Consider the following 20,765-nt stretch of genomic DNA (forward strand, 5'->3'; position numbering starts at 1 on the left):
TCACCAAGTCATTTATCAAAATGTATGCTAAATTTGTCATAAATATTTAAAAGAAAAGCTAAAGTTAAACGAGCCGTGTGAGAGCCAAAAAGAGCCGGCTCTTTTCACTGAGCCGATCCAAATGAACCGGATCACCGAAAATCCTATCACTCGTTGGCGTTCATCAAGAAAGTAAGCAAGCAACGCCGCTTTTAAGGCGACGGAAAAGGACGTGCAGCTACTGCGTTCAGCGGTCATGACCATGGACGTGACTTTTTTGGGGACGGGCTCGGCCTACCCGTCCCTTCACCGCGGCGCCTCAGCACTGGTGCTCCGCAGCGAGGGCGACTGTTGGTTGTTTGACTGCGGGGAAGGGACGCAGACTCAGCTGATGAAGAGCCACATACGAGCCGGTGAGTACTGCAGCCAGGCTGGCCTTCACTCGCAAAATTGAAGCCAAGTCAGCCGCCACGGGGATTGTTAATACTCTGCATTACGGTAATGTGCCGCCAGCGAGCAGCGTTGGCCACCTTCAAAATAAAAGCGCATAACTAATACAGTCCATTCACGTTAGTGTTTATATATACGGGTATATACTGTATATATATGAAATAATTTCTTGGCTGTCGGGCAACGATGAGTTCACCCAGGGAGAATGAAAACTCTTTTAGAATAGCGCCAACAAGCGTTCTGAAGTTGAGATGGAAAATAATTTTTTTGGTAAGTCTACATCAATGACTACAATTTCACCTGATATTATCAAAAAATCATTAAAAAATGAATCGTGGTCATCCCGCAACCACACCAGGTTTTCTACACACGAGGGCACCCCAGGTATCCAACCACAGGATTGGCATTCACATCTGATGTTCCATTTCAAAATAAAATGCCTCTGCTCTATGACATGTTGACCTTTTTGTCCAATTAAAAAAAAAGATCTTGATGAAGGGGCCGCTCAAAATGTGATGGCATGTCAGATGTGGTGAAACGTGTACACAAGCCCTCATTTGAGCAAATAATTTATATAATTGATCACAAAAAAATAAAATATACAACACATTTTGTTAATTCGGTCGTAATTGTAAAATGATTTACACTTGCAAAAAGAAGGTTCATGGCACCACGCCTATTTCCAGAGAGAAGCAATAATGAACTTCCTCTTAGACGGTTGCCTCACACTGGGAGTATTCAAAGATGGCCAGTCAAACTGAAAATCCAAAACACGCATGAAAAAAAATCCTCAATAAATGAAAACGACAAAGAACAACAAAATGTTGTCAAGTCAAGTCAAGTCAACAGTATTTATAGAGCACTTTCAAACAGCCATCAGTGCATACAAAGTGCTGTACATGGAGCAATTTAACATGCACGACAAATCGGTAATAAAGGCGGTAGAAAGCACCAAACAGTAAAACCAAGAACAAATCTAAGTCATGCTGAGTCGAATGCCAAAGAATACAAGTGAGTTTTGAGGAGGGTTTTGAAGATGGGCAGCGAGGAGGCTTGCCGAATGTTCAGTGGGAGGTCATTCCAGAGAGAGGGACCAGCAACAGAAAAGGCTCGATCCCCTCTGAGCCTCAGTTTAGTTCTTGGTACTTCTAATAAAGTCTGGTCCACAGACCTGAGGCGCCGGGCAGGTGTGTAGGGGCGGATGAGCTCAGAGAGGTAAGGTGGCGCGAGATTATTCAGAGATTTGAAAACAAATAAGAGGATCTTGAAAATAACTCTAAAATGAATGGGGAGCCAGTGAAGGGATGCCAGAGTAGGAGTTATGTGCTCCCTCTTACGAGTACCAGTCAAGAGTTATGTTGTGGCAAACATAATGCAAATGGTTGACTTTTATTGCTTTGGCACAAATATGACGTATCACTATATGACGTGGTGTAGCGCACTCATTTAATAATAATAATAATAATAATAGATTTTATTTATAAGCGCCTTTCAAGACACCCAAGGACTTAATATGCGTGTCTTAGGTCGCATCAGCAAGGTGTTCATCTCTCACCTTCACGGCGACCATCTGTTCGGTCTTCCGGGCCTCCTCTGTACCATCAGTCTCAACTTGACCTCCGACCCTCAACCTGGCGTCAAATGCGTGGACGTGTTCGGGCCCCGCGGCCTTCGCCATTTCTTGCGGGTGACGCTGGGCCTGACCGGCTCACAGCTGCTCTTCCCTTACGCCGGTGAGCATGCGACAAAATTGACTTTCTGTCCACGATGAATCATTATCATTTTCTCAATTGTTGCTCTGCGGATGCAGTTCATGAACTGGAGCCCACACAAGACCAAAGTCCAGAGGAGGGTCAGCTCAGTCTTGAGGTTTGTGCTCCTTGGTTTTTCAAGTTTCAAGTTCATATTTCCGGTTGAGTCAGTGTGCACTGGGCACTTAAATGTGTTCTTTGTCCGTAGATGACCACAGAGCGCGGTCCGCCGCTCCCTCAGGAGCATCCCGGCAGAAATATCTCATTGGATGTCTCGACCGACGCTTACTTGCTGTTTGAAGATGACAAGTTTGTGGTGAAAGCCTTCAGGTTGTTCCACCGTGTTCCCTCTTTTGGATTCTGCGTACACGAACGGGACAGACCTGGAAGGCTCAAGACAGAACGACTCCAACAACTCGGTACGCTGCTGCGTCTTTTTGGCATAATTTGAGGTTTGTGAGTGTGTATTTGTATAATTAGCATTTCAGTGGGTGTCACTGAGACGCAGATTTTCCCAATTCACAGGCTGGCTCGTGGATAGCGGGGGTCCATTTTGCCCATAAAATAGCAAAGTCAGAGAAGAGAATTTTCTGCTAATCATCTCGCACGGGTCTCTGTGTTTTCCAGAGCTATGTGACAAATTGCAACAAAAAAAAAAAAAAAGTACCGGTACTCTTGAATATTTTTTCAAAATGCAGCGTGGCCTTCATAGCTCTTCATGAAAACTAAAATCGAGCCAACCCAGCAACACAAAAACTGTAGCAAATGTCTTCATGATCCATTGCTCACGTTCCACTAGTTGAAAACATTTAGCGGGTTGTGCTCCTCAGGTCTGAAGCCAGGTCCTCTGTATGGACGCCTCAAAGCGGGTCACCAGGTTCAACTGGAAAACGGGCGAGTCATTTTACCTGGTGAGGTTGTGGAAGAGAACATCCCCGGGAGGAAGGTTTGCATCCTGGGGGACTGCAGCTCGGCACCGGGCGGCAGTTTCGCCATCTGCCAGGGGGCCGACCTGCTGGTCCACGAGGCCACCCTGGGGGAAGCGCATAGGGACAAGGCGGTGGAGCATGGGCACAGTACGCCCAGGATGGCGGCGACGTTGGCGCGAGCCTGCGGGGCTCGGAGATTGATCTTGTATCATTTCAGCCAAAGGTACAAACCTGAAAAACTGCGCGGCGACGGAGACGACGACGTCTCAGAGCTCCGACTTCAGGCCGAAGAAGTTCTGCGCGACGCCGATGTGGAAGTCATTCTGGCCGAGGACTTTCTCACTATCGACATTCCTCTTCGCCGAACTAAATCGTCGACGTGAGAACGATTCCAATTTCGAAAGGCACGAGCGGCTGATTTGATGAGGAAGGCAAACGTGTTCTTCAAGAATAAAGCTGACTTCTGATTGACATTTTCAGAAAGTCACTCGGACAAAAATACTTCAAACTGTCCTCATGCGTGATGGCAGCAAAGCTCAGGAATGCACACGAGACTTCACCTCAGCCAGCATCATCATCAGCAGCAGCATAATTTCATTTTTGCTTATTTAAAAACAATATTTCTAAAGACAAAAAGATGATTTGATTCATTCATTTAATTCTTTTTATGTTTGTATTCTTCCTATACGTTTGTCATTTTTAATCAGCTTTGTTTTCCCTGAAAGTCAAGCTGCCACTTACTTAGACGATTACTTTTTGATAGTAAAAATACCCCAAATCTAATTCCAAAATAATCGTTGACAATTTCAATATGGAAGGCCCTTGTGCAAAAATGTGACTGTCCCCGTCTATTCCCCCTATTTTAAAACGCTAACCTTAGATTGAACCCCTATTTTGAAGCCAGTGTTTAAAATTGTACTCTGAAACCCTTTAAGGCTTAGTTTAAAACTCAATTTTTAAACCCTGGTTTAAAACCCTCATTTGAAACCTTACCTGTAATTTGAAACCCTACTTGGAAATCCTAATCATAGTTTGAAACCTTCATTTGAAACCTCAACCCTAATTTGAAACCCTAATTCCGCTCTGAAATCTGAGGTCACACATATCGACGATTGCATCCATCATGTATAACTGGAGCGCATACTACTGTTAAAATTGTGACCCTACTTTGAAAGCCGAATGGAAAGTTTCAAACCAGGGTTAAGGTTGCAAAGTATGTCTAAAAATCATACCCTAGTCCTCATTTGAAACTCTACTTTGAAACCCTAACCCTTCGGAAATTTTAACCCTAATTTGAATCCCCACAACTACTTTGAAACCATACTCTTAATTTGCGTTTTAAACCTACTTTAAAACCCGGCTATAAAATCTTAATCCGGATTTGAAAGCCAAACCTGATTTATGTACCTGCTCTTAAACCCCTACATTGAAACCTTAACCCTACTTTGAAATCATAACCCTCATTTGAAACCCTAACCCAGGCCTGCCCAGAGGGCCACTGTCTCCTGCTAGACATGACTGCCCTGGCCTTAAAACCCTAATCCTAATTTGAAACCCTGCTTTGAAGTGCCAACCCTAATTGAAAAAATCAGAATCAGCTCAATTCTAACCAATACTTTTAATGATAGGTTTGACATGGAAAACACGTGAGCCATGACTAGGAGAACACAACACATTTGTACGCTCTACAAATGTAACCAGCATGAGAAAAATGTCTTAAAGCCTCACAGTACACTTTGTCACATAGTGCCAGCCCGTGTTCCTCACTGTCCATTTTTAAGGGAACCCGGGCACGCTTCTTCTTCTCCTTTCTACTACAAGCGAAATGAGCTTTCACAGAAAGCACCATGCGCTACATACGCACGTGTCTGAGTGAAGCGAGCGCAACCCCTCACAACTTGATATCTTGCGATTCGGACATCTTGGCCAGCGTCTTTTTCACCCGCAGAGCCGTGAGGCGACAGGCCGGATTATGAGCCCAACACTCGCTCATCAGCTTTCCCATCTGATGCAAACACTGCGGGAAAAACGCACAACACAACGGTCACGTGACGCCACGCGTGCAATGCTGGGAGGCTGTTTTGTGAGTTTTCACCTTATCGCTGGTCCATCGATTGGGGAATGAGGGCCTGAGCCTCTTGATGCAGACCACCTCTCGCATGTCCTCATATGATGGGTCGCTCGGGACCAGGTCGTGGTAGGGCAGCTGGTACTCCTCCAGAATGCCTTCCCCCCCACATGAGGAAAAACAGCGTTGGGTTAGGAAGGATTGATCAATAAGCTTGGGATACCAGCAGCGGACAGGTTTTGCAACCTCATAGGAAAAGATCCCAAAAGAGGCGGGGGCTAAAATGGTGTCAAAAGTGGGATGCGATGCCACCATTCACCTGTGACCATTTTTCACCGTGATTTGAACTTATTAGGTTGGAAAAAGTAGGACACCGAACCTGGATCCGCTCCAGCTGCTTGGTGTGGCCACAGCCACAGTTGAGGGCCGTAAGCATGACGCGCCACTGTCTTTCTCCGGTCAGTTGTCATGGGAACAAGACGCTCAGACGGTCGTGCGCATTTATACCATAAATAAGCAGTACAGTGAAACTCCTCTATAACGAAATCATGTTTGCAGCAAGAAATTTTTCCCAACAGGGGGTTTTTCACTGTAGCAAATTTGATCTCAGATGTAAACACACACACCAAAAATGTGAATGGGCACTCTTTATTTTTATTCCAATACTGTACATAGTGCCTAAATATAAGCATACGCTTATTTGATATTGTTTAACATTAACATACAATTGTTTCATATTAATCACTCCACCTTGTCTGTTGGTTTAAAAACCAGTGTGGTGGTTGCTGGTGCAGTTTCGGAGCAAAGCAGCAGAGGTCGCTGTTGGCTGAGGTTGGATTAGACTTTTGCGGAAGGCTTGTTTTCGTTGTAGTGAATCTCGTCACGAGGCAAGAGCAGAGAAAAAGATTTCATATAATGGAACAGGGGGATTTTTCATTGTAGGGGAGCAGAAAAGTGGGAATGGCTTTCATGCATGAATTTTTTTTCCACACTAGAGAGTATTTTCACCCATGCAGGTTTCGTTGTAGAGGAGTTTCACTGTATTGGATTGGATTGGATACAACTTTGTCAAATGTGCTGCATGTGTACATACAGCACAGATGACATTTCTTCCCCTCAATTGCACCCCACTTCTGAGACTTCTGAGTAACACCATCAACCTGATTTTGAACTCTTTTTTGGTCACTGTACACAAAATGGGTGTCATACCTCCTGACACGCAACGGCGAGCGATTTCCCACAGGATGAGTCCGAAACTGTACATGTCGGCCAAGATGTACGATTGGAAGTGAGTCCTGTTCAGGGTCTCATCCAGAACCTCGGGGGGCATGTAGCGCTTCGTGCCCACGCGGGTGTTGGGGGGGATGTCCACCTCGTTGGTGTCGCTGCAGGGGCACAGAAATATTATCCATTCATTATCTCAACTACTTATGTTTATGCTTGCAAGCGGGGGGTGCTGGAGTCTATCCCACTGTCTTTGGGTAGTCGGCGAGGTTCCCTCTGGTTGGCAGCCAATCGCATGGCACACAGAGACAAACAAGCATTCACACTCACAGTTAGACCTAGGGACAAGATAGAGTGGTCACTTAACCTACCGTGCATGTTTTTAGAATGTGGGAAGAAACCAAAGTACCCAGAGAAAATCCACGCAGGCACAGGAAGAATATGCAAACTCCAAACAGTAGGGCCGGATTTGAACCCACGACCTCTGTATTGTGAGACGGACGTTTTAAGCAGTCGATCAACGTGCCGCCGCCCAGACACCTTGGCTTAAAAACACGTCAACACTAACTGAGCAAGCCAAAGTCGGCCTTGTGGGTAAGTCTCCAACTTCTGACACCATTTGGCAAGCATGTAACGCCATACGCTCACGCACCTGATGAACTTGACGGCGAGACCCAGGTCGGCGACGCAACACGTGCCATTCCTCTTGACCAGGATGTTCTTGCTCTTCAGGTCCCTGTGAGCGATGGCAGGCTTCCCCTGCGTGCCAAAGATCTCCGTGTGGAGGTGGCACAGGCCCGACACGGACGAGTAGGCCAGCCGCAGCATGGCCTTGGTATCCAGCGTGGTGGACTTGAGGTAGTCGTACAGCGAGCCACTCTCGTGGTAGTCGGTGATCAGGTAGAGCTGCGTCCACGAGCCTGTGCCTTTAATGTCCGCCGCAATGAATCCTGAGCGAAATAAAGCCGCTTAGCCAAACAACCGAGCTTCTTTCATTTCATACTGTATGTACCATGAAAGTAGCCCACAAAAACTGTGACTACTCGAAACTGTGACTACTCGAATGACTATTTGAGCAAAAAAGGGTAAAGATTGCAGTTACCCAGGATATTCTCATGCCTCATGAGGCCGGTCTGGTAGATCTCGGTTTCCCGGAACCAGCTGGCCTCCTCGGTGGTGAAAAAGACTTTCACTGCAACTTTCTCCGCTCGCCAGCGACCCATCCAAACCTCACCGTAGCGGCCTTTGCCAATCTGTTTCACCATCTGGATCTGCTTGGCGATTGTCCTCTGCACCTGGTGGGGCAGAAAGTTCCAGTTTAAAACTCTGTGCGTGTGGTTCAGTGTTATCGCAGATTTTTAGGCAATCACTTTTGATGGGTTTTTACAGGCAGGCCTAAATTTACAATCGTGCGCCTTCAATGTTGTACCACATTGTGTCACAACAAGAAGAAGAGGCAGGACATATCTCCAGTAATAGTTGTTCTTCTCCAAAAGCAAAAAGGATATACATACCAGTTAGTATTATTTTATTGTCTGTCTATATGTGTTGCTGCCCCAAGTGTGTAAAAAGTAGCAAGGTTTTGAAGGTTCACATTCACCTCTAGTATGCTTAAGGCAGTTAGCATGTTTATTGCGTTCCACAATATATCTGCGTTAAAATAAGAGACAGTTTGTGAGGCATAAATTTAGTTCAACATTTTGGTGTGTACAATGCTTAATCTGTCGGTTTAACAGTAAACTTCAACTGGAAGTGACAAACCTATAGCTTGAAGCAAGCACAGTTTGGCTAATACTTGGAGAACAGTGTGAGCTTATTTTTGTCTCCTCACGTGATCTTCTTCAAGGGTGTTTTCGCTTTACGTCGTAATAAGTGTAAATGTGTTTAAAGAGTATCGGGGGTACAGCAATTAAATTTAAAAAAATCATCTAATGTAAGCGGGTCTGCAAACCACCTCCCTACCCCTACGATAAACTCAGGTTTTATTTTATTTTTATTGTACAGCCCTGTTTGCTGGATCCTGGTAGCGGAATACTCCCATCTCACCAGCAGGGGGAGCCCTGAGCCTGAACCAGAGCTCTGCGATTGTTCGATCAACTCCTTCAAGGACTCTCCAGATGGAATGTAGGTGTCATTCTGCTCTAGGCCGATGGTGTAACGAGGACGGGACACCTGACGCTTATATCTAGTTAAACACACACACACACACACACACACACACACACACACAAAACACCATGAATGGTCAGCCGAGCCTTTTACACAAGAGATCGAATACATTTTGATGGCTAATATTTACCTGAAGTAGCAGAAAACAACAATAACAGCCAGAATGATGCTGCAGACAGTGACGGATATCAGCAAGGCCAGGTGGTGGATCTTCCCATCAACATAGACTGGAGAAAGAAAAAAAAAAGAGTACAAATGGAAACTATTGTTCCACATCATACATATTTAAACATATTTAAGCACTATGAACGGTAACTTTCTCAAAAAAAAAAAAAAGCTTGGCAGTTAGGCAGTGCCCATTGGTCTAGGACAGGGGTCCCCAACTGCCGGGCCGTGGACCGCATTTGGTGCCGTGGGGTAAAAAAGGTTGGGGACCTCTGGTCTTGGACATCTGAGCTGATTCTTCAAAGTATGACCCCGAGATGTCCACCTCAAATCAAAATGGACGACTACCTGTTCAGTTGCAGACATGGGTGCTTCACATTACAGTGTGAATTAGTTAAATAGGTGTTGGGGGCTTATTTATTCTAACTGCACCATATTACAATAACTACTTCAGAAGACACACTCACGAGGCGGCTTGAGAGGCGGCAAAGTAGGATGAAGGTTTCCATTGCAGTAATCTTCGTCTGTGCAGCATTTCACAGACTTCCTTTGATGGTAATCCTAAACACACAAGAAAAGAGACTTTCTTACCGACACTGGTGCCTTGATTTACGAGTGACTCAACATGTCTTCCTGTTTATTCAGAGGGTAAATGAAAAGATGGGTGAAAATTTGACGGCTCGCGCAAAACTAACATGGAAATCTGATCTACAAACTGGGCGCGCTCCGGATTGCGTGTACCAAACGTGCAAAATTGCTGTGCAGTTAATTTTGCACGTTCTGGGAGGAGTATATGCAAATTACCTGTACATTGATTTGGCACGCAAAAGACAATAAGTGGTAGCTGATTTTGTGTCTTAAAATACAGTGCCTGAAAGTCAGATGCAGATGAGGAGGAGCATGCAAAATTCGAGGCGGCGGGCAGAAATGATACCTTTCACTCGTGTGACCGTTTTTGAAATGCACCAGCAAAAATATATTTGAAACTTTTTTTAATCATTTTTTTGGGCAATTTAAAACTTTGGCGCTTCTGAATGATCTGAGGGCTCATTTGCAGCCAGCCACCTACTGGAGGATGAAAATCATTTCTCCAGCACGCTCGCGACCCTCGTGAGCATGAAGTGGTTCAGATAATGGATAGATGGATGAAAAATCAACATTGATAGTTAAAAATCCCTCTTTTAAACCCCAACGTCTCCTCCACTTATACGCCAGTACATATTTTCATGCATGAAGCCCTTGGCAATCCAACTGAAGTTGATTGGATCTACTCACTCGGCACTGAAACTCAAACCCCATGAGCCCCAGACAACCTGCAGTCAAGATTGGAACGCCCCCTTCGTCCTCCACCATGGTGAAACAGTAGCCATTAGTCCTGAAGGACACCATTCAAGTTATTCCGTCACTCTGGCAGTCCCTTTGTTCGAGAAGAACGTGCGAGCGTACATGCACGTGTTGTTGGTGGAGTCGTCTGGACAGTGGTAGTTGCAATGACACAAAAGCAGCCGCTGCGACGAGGACGCGGTGGACGCGCTTCCGCTATTCTCCTTCCCGCCGTCCGGCGCTGCCTCCTTACTGGATGCTCGAAGCAGCATGCTGTCCAAGATGTTGCCTGGAGGAAGATCAGACCTTGATCACAAATGAGGCGTTTGGTCATGCGGACACTTTATACTCAGAGAGCAACAAAGGCCTGACACTTAAGTAGGCTATAGTATAGCCTTCAGTGTCCACCTAAAACTTAATGCACCTCTTCATGCCACCCCAATCAAACCCATTAATACTAGATAATTACAAGCACACAATACGCCTGAAACTGCAAATTAAGACTCAATATTTAGCCAACAACAAGACAAAATCATCCAAAATGTAAGACATACTCACCAGAAATGAAGATTATTAAATGTATTAACTGAACAGACTGCTAAAACTATTTTTCAAGTTGGATTTGGCTGGACAAGTTTTGCCCTGGCGGCCCGGTGGTCCAGTGCTTAGCGCGTCGACCTCACAGTGCACAGGTACCGGGTTCAATTACAGCTGCGGCCTCCCCGTGTGGAGTTTGCATGTTCTCCCCGGGCCTGCGTGTGTTTTCTCCGGATATTCCGGTTTCCTCCCACATTCCAAAAACATGAATGGCAGGCTGATTGAACACTCCAAATTGTCCCTAGGTGTGAGTGTGGAAGGTTGTTCGTCTCTGTGTGCCCGGCGATTGGCTGGTAACCGGTTCAGGGTGTTTCCTGCCTAGTGCCAAAAAACAGCTGGGATAGGCTCCAGCACCCACTGCGACCTTTGTGAAGATAAGCGGATCGGAAAATGGATGGATTTGCCCAAACCAACTAATCAAGGAAGAGAAAAATACTGACGTCATCAAGGGTCAGCACTCTGGCACTGTGAGGTTGAATTTGAAATATAATTGGTTCAAGAAACCGACTCATTGGTAACATAGTTTAAGTAACATTGGCCAGCATTATTGATTGTGAAGGCCCTGGGTAGATTAGATTGTCTTGGGGGCAAATACAGGCTGAAATCTAATGAGACAACAAAATCAAACGTAGTTAAAGCAGTGAAGCTAACAAAAATGGATAAAAAAGAGAATAGACTGTTGGGGATAAATGAATACAAGATCATGGAACAAATATGAGAATTTAGGTGGTAAATGTAGATCCGTGCTTCAGATAGAGTTGACTACTAAGCGAACTAAATCTCCGTCAGCACTGATTGGACAAGCAATGTCATGTGATCATCTGCCGCCAGTGATGGCCAAGCGGGCGTGTCATAACTAATTATACATGTTGAGTCGTGTGTCTTACCCTCAATGGCAGAGGCTCCGTCAAACCCCTGAGACCGACTCACCGAACCCCTGGGGCTCGATTGAACCCGGGTTACGAAACACTGCTCTATATAAATAAAGCTGTATTGTATTGTATTCCCTTTAGCATAGCACCATCTAGTGGATGCATAGTGCAACCGCAGCCACTATTGTAGCTTCTATTCTCCGCGCCTTATAAGGTGCACGGCGCCCTATATATGAAAACAGTTTTAAAAGAGGCCGATCATTGAAGGTGCTCCTTATAGGTGCAGAAAAGATGGTACTTAATACCAGAAAAAGTTCCTTCACAAAAGTCAAACAGACTGCGAGACTACTGGGCCGTTGAAGGTAACGTCATGGTCATGATCTTCTGGGGGGAAGTGGCAAACAGATTATGTGAAATGTTTTAATACCTGCATATCACTCATCATCCTCTATCATTTAAAGGTAGGGTGTGAGCCAAAAGGCTATCAACATGATGACTCCAGAGAAACTGCCCCACTCTGTCCATTTTTACGAACACGAGAGAACATCTACACTGATTGTATGCAAGATTAAGACGTGGTCGTTGACTGAAGTGTAAATGTTCAACTGGAGGACAAAATTATTCTCAGTATCTTTCTTTCTACTCCCATAGTCAGGCATGTGGAATCCAGTTTCAGTGACAAAACTTCTTTTTCCCTCCAAACCAAGTTGCACCCTCACTACTCACTAATGCCTTCAGTTTGTAACCTTGCCAAACACAAACAGCGCACAGCAGATACTGTACTGATACTCCTGGTAAGTCCGTTCCCACAACACATGCTTTTTCAATCTTACTCGTTAAAACCTTCCCAAAAGAAGCGGAACAAAGCTTCGGTATGCCGTCTTATCCCATTTCAAAGAAGCACCTGTTTGTCACTTGAGGGAGGATGTGGGAGCGGGGGAGTGTGTGAAAGTGTGAAAAGTGTCTCTCCACCGTAGCTTTTAGGATTTTCATTCATTCCGGCACGTTCATTGAGAGCAGATGCCCGACAGCTGCGAGAGGAGATGCTGAGAAATGAGCGTGGGGGGCGTCCTCTCTTTTTCTCTCTCTGACTGAAAAAAAAGTAATACAAACGTTTTCCTGCAATGGAATGTGAATCAGCGCCGCTACCAAGCAGGAAGCTAACGTCCGCACCCCAAGTCTTGTTTGTTGTATGCATAATGCACTGCAGAATCCAGTTTGTGATGCATTACAACTGCATTACCTCATATAGTTGCCATTCCTTGATTCGAAATATAAAGTGTTAAAATTAACCCATTCATTGACAACTAATCAATTATCAAATTAATCCAAAACGATTTTAATAATCAAGTCATCGCTTATGAGTCCTTCTTCCACTTAAATGTGTCCAAATACTCAGATTTCAGCTTATCAACAGTAATTATTCTCAGATTCATGAAACGGGAGTTGGACAGGAGGAGGTGACCCCTGGTGTACACCTTCATGAAAGCAGACTTACCATCTTTTGTGTTCAAGAAAAATAAGACATTTGCCATCATCTACTTTTATTTTGGAAAACAATGCCCAAATCGGGAAGTGAATCCGTTTCATTATGGTTGCTGATCTAACACAAATATAATAAGAGACTAAACAAGAGATGGGCAAAGGTTTTAAAAGGAGGTCACACTTGGAGTGAGGACTAAGTGGAGGGGGGCTGGGAAGCGGAATGGCCAAAACGAGATGTGACAGACCTGCGGGGCACTACTGCGGTTGCTCACAAGAGACGCTGGCCTTTTCTGCCCTTTCTCTCACTCCGCAGCGCTGCTGCAAACACTTAACGCTTCTCTCCCGCGCTTGGTCACTGCCTATCTCTTAATGTATGTGGAGCTTTAAGGTAGAGTTGTCAGCCTCCATTAAGTTTCCTTTTATCCACCACCTACTTTTTGTCATTTTCCTAGTGTGGCCTCTCTCCCTGGTGCCGACCAGTGCAAAGTCGCTGGAGACGTGGAACGCCCCTGTTGTCTTCTTGCCAATGTATTTGAATAGGAAATATACAAACATGCAAATTCTGCTATTTTATTCATTTTAATGATGAAACCATTGACATTATTGGATTGAAAAAGAAATTCAAAGTCAAGCATGGACCAGATCACTAAAATAGAAAACAGTTTCAGGTAAAGTATTTGTATTCCCTGCGCCCTCCCCACATGCAACGGAGGGTACAGTGAGACTCTGCCTCCCCTGCCTCCCCTGACTGTACGTCCCTGGTGCCGAGATGCTGTTGACAAAACACAAGAGACCTGCACCCAGCATCTGCCACTAGCACGCCGTGTATTCACTATGTATGCACAGGGAAAGAAGGGAGAGCAAAATAAAAAGGAATATTGAGTCACTCCGATGACAAAGGATTGCAGGATATTCCTGCAGCTTCCACAGTTAAAGCACAATACAAACAACACCAATAGAAGAAAACAAAGGTCTCTTGTATTTACTTCTAGGAATGTTGGCCACAGTAACATTTTACTCGATTAGAGACTAAGGACCATGGCAGCAAACTGGTGACAGTACTCCACTCGTGTCAGGAGCTAAATAACATGGAGTATGACTCCGGAGTTTAAATGCATCATTTGGGAGCGGCACGGGCTAATGAACAACAACGGAGAAGAACAAGGGTCTCTGTAACTACGTAAGTGCTGCTGACAGCAAATGCGGAAAATAATACCGAAGCATCCAACAGCCGTTTACAGTTCACAGTGTAATCAATGCAATTTATTTATCTTGGAACTGTGTTTCCTCGTGGCTCCTTGCTGTCTCCCGATTCTCTCCGTAAATGACAGGAGTGTCAGCAATCTGTCAATCCATCTCTCTTTCCACCATGTTACCGTCTCCAGACCACGACTGACCACCTTTGACTTGTGTGGAGTGGTTCGACTGTGTTTTACCAGGTCTACATTTGACAGGAAGGGTGATGAGAGTCAATCCAGGAAACAAGGTCATGCATTTGGAGGAATTATGAAGTTATGTTTGAGATCTGTCAGTGGAGATTAGGACCGGAGAGGCTTTGAAACTCAAATCAAACTGACCACTGGGCATTTCGGGAAATGATGGATCTATGTGGCGAGTCTGGGATGAGTTGAGTATACTTTGCTTGCAGGTCAAACCAAAAAAAACATCCCAAAATAGATTATATATTGAAAAATTTGCAAGTGGGGTCACAGTCGCAAAAAGTCAATTGTCAAGTTAAATCTATTATGGGTGGATTTTAAATGTATTCCTGCGAAAAACGAGGGTTCACTGTATTTCCATTATTTTTTACGGAGAAAATGAATCCAAGCAAAGTGGATGTCAAGGTCAATCAACATCACGTGATGAAATGATTTTCACTCAACTCTCCAAATGTCAAAACATATCCCAAAACTCAACAACTTTGACGAGTCTGACTAACTTCCAGATGCATGGGTAAAACTCGCAATTGTTTCAAGCTCTTTTGCTAAACCTTTTAAATGCCATTAGGAGCCTCCGGTTCCCGCCCCCACGGGTCTTTGAGGCCTGATGGCAGGATATAGAGGCCACTGTCAACACGCAATTAACAAGGGGTCGGCCCCAGAAGACCCCCCCAAAAAAGCTTAAAGGCTCTTTTCGACACATGGCGCTTTGTTGCGAGTGAAGGACGGCGGTGACGGAGAGCTGCGCTTGACTAACAACACAGAGAAGGGCAGGTCCAGATAGTAAAAGAAAGGCCGAAGCAAAGAAAGCGTGTTCATTCGTCATCCAGCTGGTGTCAAATACAGCCTTTCATTAAGCTTGTGTAAATACTACCTGCCTCCTTTTTTCCACTCCCTTCATTCGCCCCTAAGTGGTTGTTCATCTTCGCCGTGTTTGACAGAGTTGCCGCTACGTGGTGGAGAGTGTTTGGTGTACTGTCTTCATGTCCTCTGGACGCCCACTTTTTTATCTTCACGTTGTTGTCAGCGCCCGGATGAGCTTAACCATCAAGCGTGTAGCGGATTGTCTTAATGACTTCGAGGGAGTCGGACTTGCTGATCTTGGTCTTTAAAAGCCTTTGAAACAAATCCGGACTGAGCATCACCAACGACTTTATTTCCAAAGTGTTTGATGGGCAAATATCAGGAATGATGGCAATGGTTCATTCCGCTCATCTCCCAAAAAGTTAACTGGAAGGTACAGTGGTAAGCGCCAAAGTGTTTTTCTCTGGCTATCTTACATATTCCAAAAACATGCATTGTATGTTCACTGAAGATTTTAAGTAGCCCATAGGTGTCAATGTGAGTATGAAAGTTTGGTGGGCCTTGCTATTGGCTCATCACTAGTTTGAGAGGCTGTAGTCATGTGTCACCCATGTGTCTGACGGACGTTTGTCCTTTTGTTCAGAACATTCAGCAAGTCAAAGCGATCGTACGAATTCTTCTCAAAATGTGTTTTAAGGCTCACCAAAGTCACCCAAGCATGCCGTTCACCCAGTTCGAAATGGAATTCACTACACTGTCTGAGTCTGAATGAGAAATCCGGATTCATTCATTCACGTGTGATATTGTCAATTTGGTGATTGTCAAAGTACGAGCCCTGGAATTCGCTCCAAATGGCTGCTTCAAATCAAAATGGCAGACTTGCAGTTCAGTGACTAGCCTGGGTTCTTGGGAGTTTTTCATTCCTGTTATGATTGACGTGCCCATTGAGTTTCATGTCTTGAAGTGAAACTGGCTTTGAAAGGTTGAATTTAAAAAAAAAAAATCCAGTGCTTTTATCGTGGCCAATCCTCAAGAATATCATACAACTTTTACAGCTCGATCTGCCCTCATTAGGTGGCGTAGACAATACAAGGCTTTCCAATTTAGCACTGTCCATAAGTCAAGGATAACTGTTTTTGTTGGCTGATCCTTTGGGGAAAAACTCCCAAGTAGGAGTTCATCCGAGCACAAGCCCTGGAATTTACCCAAATTGTCTGTCTTAAACCAAAACTGTCCAATTCCAGTTCAATTTGGGGGATTGATTTATGAGACTTTTTTGTGTGTCCCGTTACAATTTTGCAATAATCGGCGAAACTGCAAATTTTCAGAGTGCATTTTGGAGGGGTCGGTTGGGGACACCTAAAACACATACACGCTTGCAAAAACTGGTGAGTTCTTTGGCATGTTGAGGCCCCAAAAGGCAATGCTATTTGTGAGAAGAGAATAAACCCTCGATTCCAAGACGGCGTGGGAGAAAGAACGACTTTAGCCATTACTTCATCATGTCAAATCAGAATGAATGACTCACTAATGAATGAGCCACTCTCTGTATTGTGTGTGCGTATGTCTAGAGGAGTGGGGTGTGCTCTCCTGTGGGGATGAGTGACGGGTACACACAAGGATTCCGGAACTCCTGGCTCATTCCAGAAAAGCCCTCGGCACTACAAAGCAGTGTTGGAGAAAAGGGAAGTCAAAAGAGGATGAAGAAGAAGAAGAAAAACTGGACGCGAGTGTAGAATCAAGAGCATCTGGTCCTGTCATCAATTCTCTCTCATAAATAAGTCAAACTATATTCAGACCACGTGAAGCCTATTTGTCACAAGATAAAATTCAAAGCTACAGACAATGTAGTTGGGATTTATGTGATGGTATACAAGTGATTTATAGGATATAAACATGCAAGAAATTATCCCATACGATACAATGAACTGGAATATACAGTACATTTAAAAAAGGGTTATTTTTGGGGTCATCAGGAAGTGACGATAACGGTTAGTTAGTTCAGGGAAAGGATTCCGATATGGGTAAGAGGAAGTGTGTTAAGGTAAGGAAAGCGTTAGGTAAATGGATCTAAGGTAGTAAGAGGTCCTGTTAGGGATTTGGCGATCGGATCAGAGAGTTAGGGTTAGGAGATAAGGGATAAGGGGTTAGGGGTCGAGAGTTAGGCGATGGGGTTAGAGATAGCGTTTTGGGATAGGATTTGAGGGTTTAGGGGATTGGAATGGAGACAAATCAAAAGACTGAGTTAGCTGTTATGGCTGGAGTTAGTGACGGAAAAGGTTCAAGGTATAATTTGGGGTATGGCTCTCGGGACATTAGGGACTATAAGGGGCCAGGGTTCAGGTTCATACTTGTGACAGTCAGGCGACCTTCTGCAAGATAAACGGTGTCAAAATATATGACATGACATGATATGCCACATGCAAGTTTTCTTTACTTTTAAACTGTAGCACCCAAATACAATTGAAATTACAGTGCAAATACATTATTTTGCCTGATGCAAACCTATTTCAGGGTTGATTCGATTTATTAGCCTTACAGGAAAAAAACCCAACTGTTTTCGCCTGGCTGGGACTCAATACTATCCTCTTCCTGAGAAATTGTATTTGTCCTTTCCTTGAGTTATTTATTACTCGATACGTGTGTTTGTGTGTGTGATTGTGTGTGAGCATATTTGGTCTACAGGCAGTCCTAAATTTTTTTATCTAACCACAAATCAGACATGAGATCTCTCAGCCTTCAACGTTCAGGACCTGAAGAAAGCTGCTATCCGCCAACTGTGTCCACAGATGTGAAACTCAACCCCCGGTCCGAGGTGTCTACTGCAGTCATTCTCTCTCACACACACACACACACACACACACACACACACACACACACACACACACACACACACACACACACACTCACACAGTTTATTTTGGCGGGTCGCCCAAGTGTTTTCACGGCCACTCAAATAACCCGTCGGCCTATTAAGACATTTCTATTACTTTTTTGTTTTTTAATCCGGTCGCTGAGACGGACGTGATTGAATGTTGGACACTCGCCCATTGTTTGATTACGTGATAGGAATGATATGGAAGCATTATTCGTGGAGAACCCGTAGCAGTGGATGATAACTTGAACAAGAGCACAAGTTTATCTAACGCTAAAAGTGTCAAATTGGAACATGTGCAAATCAACCTAATGAGATACGCCAAATGGTTTGTTTCACAGATGATTGTGGCAACCAGTCGACACCAACCCTTAAGAAAAAGGTAAGGTGACAAGATGAGCTTATAGGCCGTTTGTATCACACCTATTAGCGGCCAATTGGATCGAGTAAAGTACATGTTAGTACAACTAGCACAAATCCAAGAACCCATGTTGTCAAATACAAGTGCCAATAAATAATAAATCTTCATGCAAAGCAAATTAAAAGCTGACCAATTTTTTTCCATGTTTTTGATTGCTTTTGAATTGGTTGACAAATGGCTTTCCTAATAAGTGCCACTGAAATGGAAAGGACAAAGTTCAATCAAAAACAACTACATTACTTATGGATAGACGAGGGTCAGAAGGGTCATATTGAAGCCACTCAACTTGCGGCTTTATGGGAGTCAGACAGACGGACCATTTTTATGTTTCACTTTTGACAGAATTGGAGAAGCATTTAATGATGACAATATATTGCAACAATTTTTTCGAACACAAATAAGTCGGAGTTCCGGCACAATGGATGCCTGGTTAGTGCGTCCACCTCATACTAGAGGGGCCGTGGGTTCAAACCTGGGCTCCAGCATTCCTGCGTGGAGTTTGTATGTTCTCCCCAGGCTTGCGTGGGTTTTTTCTCTGGGTACTTTGGTTTCGTCGCACTTCCCAAAAACATGCATGGTCGGTTAATAGAACTCTCTATATTATCCCAATCCCATGTGAGTGTGAATGCTTGTTTGTCTCTGTGTGCCCTGCGATTGGCTGTCATTCAGTTCAGGGTGTACCCCACCTACCGCCTGAAGACAGCTGGGATCGGCTCCAGCGCGCTACGATCCTTGTGAGGACAAGCGGCTTGGATAATGGCTGGATTTGATAAACAAGTCAGACCAACCATTCCCACGGAATATGATGCCACCTTCATTAGATATGTCATAAAAAGTACGGCAAACACTCACACTCGCCTGCTATTTTTACCATCATACATTCTATTCCCGTGATACCGTCATGTGAGACATTGTTCCGTGGTGGCGGCGGCATGCTAACATCACACTGACAAACAATAGGCACACACCGGCCAGGAGCCAACAGGGTGCCGCGGCAAATATAAAACAGATTCAGTTTAGAACCCGCAGAATGCGAGTGTGCTCATATACTCGACGGGTGACCCAGCACGAGAAGACAACATCTCACTTGTTTTGGTTTTTAGTGACCTCGGCGACGTCGGGCTATTTTTATATTCATCAAGGAATACAGTGCAAACATCCTTCAACGCTCTATGTCCGACCTTGATTGGTCACCGTCGCTTTGTTTGATGTGATTGTTTGAAATAATAAAATATCACGTCCATGACTCTTCCCAAAACATTACTTGCAATCATCTGTTTACATCTAGAAGGCCTTGCGATGAGTTGTGTTTATTCCAAGGCTCCAAGACCTGAGAACTGCAGCAAAAGGGGATAGGTAACATTGGCTGCCTGCCGCGTCAAATAAGTTGTTCTTAGCTCGGTTTTCCTTTTCAAAATTGTGACACAGGAACACTGCAAAAAAAGGTGTTGAACGCATCACTCGAACAAAGACAGATTTAAAGAATAAAAGGGAAGAGAATGAGGGTCTTCAGTATTGCTACTTATGTTGGCTACGGTCGAGACAAATTTTATCCAAGAGGAGACTGAGGGCGGCTGCGGCAAAAAGGGTGAAAAGTAATGGCGCACCTGCCGATCACAACTATTAGTAAATGAAAACAGAGTTGCTCAGCTCAGTTTTGGACGGTTGGTTTGTTACATTTTTGTCACAGGCCACATCGTAGGTTATGGTTCCCTTCGTAGGGCTGTTTGTTATGACTGAACCGAAATAAATTTATGATCACCTCATACTGCATGAACAAACAAAATGATGAATACGGTAACTAATTTTGAAATCAGAGGCCAGTAAAAACTGTTGAAATATTATTACATTTATTTTAAAAACTACGATAGGTCACCAAAAATGCTCGCAAAATCTGAACATTTTTAAATGTCAAGTCAATTTGCAATTTGGGGTATTTGAGGAAGAAACAAGTCCATGCACCTAATTTGCTTTCACTGCCCACACAAAATGATGTGGTGGGCTAGATCTGGACCCTGGGCCTGCAGTTTGACACCAGTGGTTTAAGGGAATCTACAAAACCCAAGCACGGCATTAAGCGTAGCAGTCAGAAAGCGACATGCTAAAAACCAATGGAAGATAACGAGTGTGTAAGGTATTACATCAGGAAGGAGACAAGGGCCTCTAACCAAAACGTCCAATTTTTTTCAACATTTTTCTCAGTGCCGTAAAGTT

The 20,765-nt window shown here is 44.4% G+C and overlaps 2 protein-coding genes across 3 annotated transcripts in view; one reads left to right on the plus strand and one right to left on the minus strand.

The window, feature by feature from the left end:
* The first annotated feature begins 87 nt into the window (after positions 1–87).
* Positions 88–3,745, plus strand: elac1 (elaC ribonuclease Z 1). The gene is made up of 6 exons (XM_086111212.1): positions 88–392; positions 1,956–2,162; positions 2,240–2,298; positions 2,389–2,599; positions 3,011–3,488; positions 3,590–3,745. Exons 1-6 carry the CDS (start codon positions 236–238, stop codon positions 3,699–3,701), a joined length of 1,224 nt encoding a protein of 407 aa, XP_085967338.1. The 5' UTR covers positions 88–235; the 3' UTR covers positions 3,702–3,745.
* Positions 3,746–4,712: 967 nt separating this feature from the next.
* Positions 4,713–20,765, minus strand: part of bmpr1ba (bone morphogenetic protein receptor, type IBa) — a 52,525-nt gene continuing 36,472 nt past the window's right edge. For both annotated transcript variants that reach the window (XM_086111211.1, XM_086111210.1), the window contains exons 4-13: positions 10,182–10,347; positions 10,011–10,110; positions 9,203–9,296; positions 8,701–8,797; positions 8,448–8,586; positions 7,504–7,696; positions 7,054–7,351; positions 6,387–6,562; positions 5,205–5,335; positions 4,713–5,126 (exon numbers count right to left, since the gene is read on the minus strand). In XM_086111211.1, coding sequence (XP_085967337.1) covers positions 5,001–5,126; positions 5,205–5,335; positions 6,387–6,562; positions 7,054–7,351; positions 7,504–7,696; positions 8,448–8,586; positions 8,701–8,797; positions 9,203–9,296; positions 10,011–10,110; positions 10,182–10,347 — 1,520 coding nt within the window. In that variant the 3' untranslated portion in view covers positions 4,713–5,000. The remainder of the gene's footprint in view (positions 5,127–5,204; positions 5,336–6,386; positions 6,563–7,053; positions 7,352–7,503; positions 7,697–8,447; positions 8,587–8,700; positions 8,798–9,202; positions 9,297–10,010; positions 10,111–10,181; positions 10,348–20,765) is intronic.

Source organism: Hippocampus guttulatus, chromosome 5, assembly GCF_054856545.1.
Source record: "Hippocampus guttulatus isolate MCC_2025c chromosome 5, RoL_Hgut_1.0, whole genome shotgun sequence".
In the NCBI taxonomy this organism is placed as follows: Eukaryota; Metazoa; Chordata; class Actinopteri; order Syngnathiformes; family Syngnathidae; genus Hippocampus; species Hippocampus guttulatus.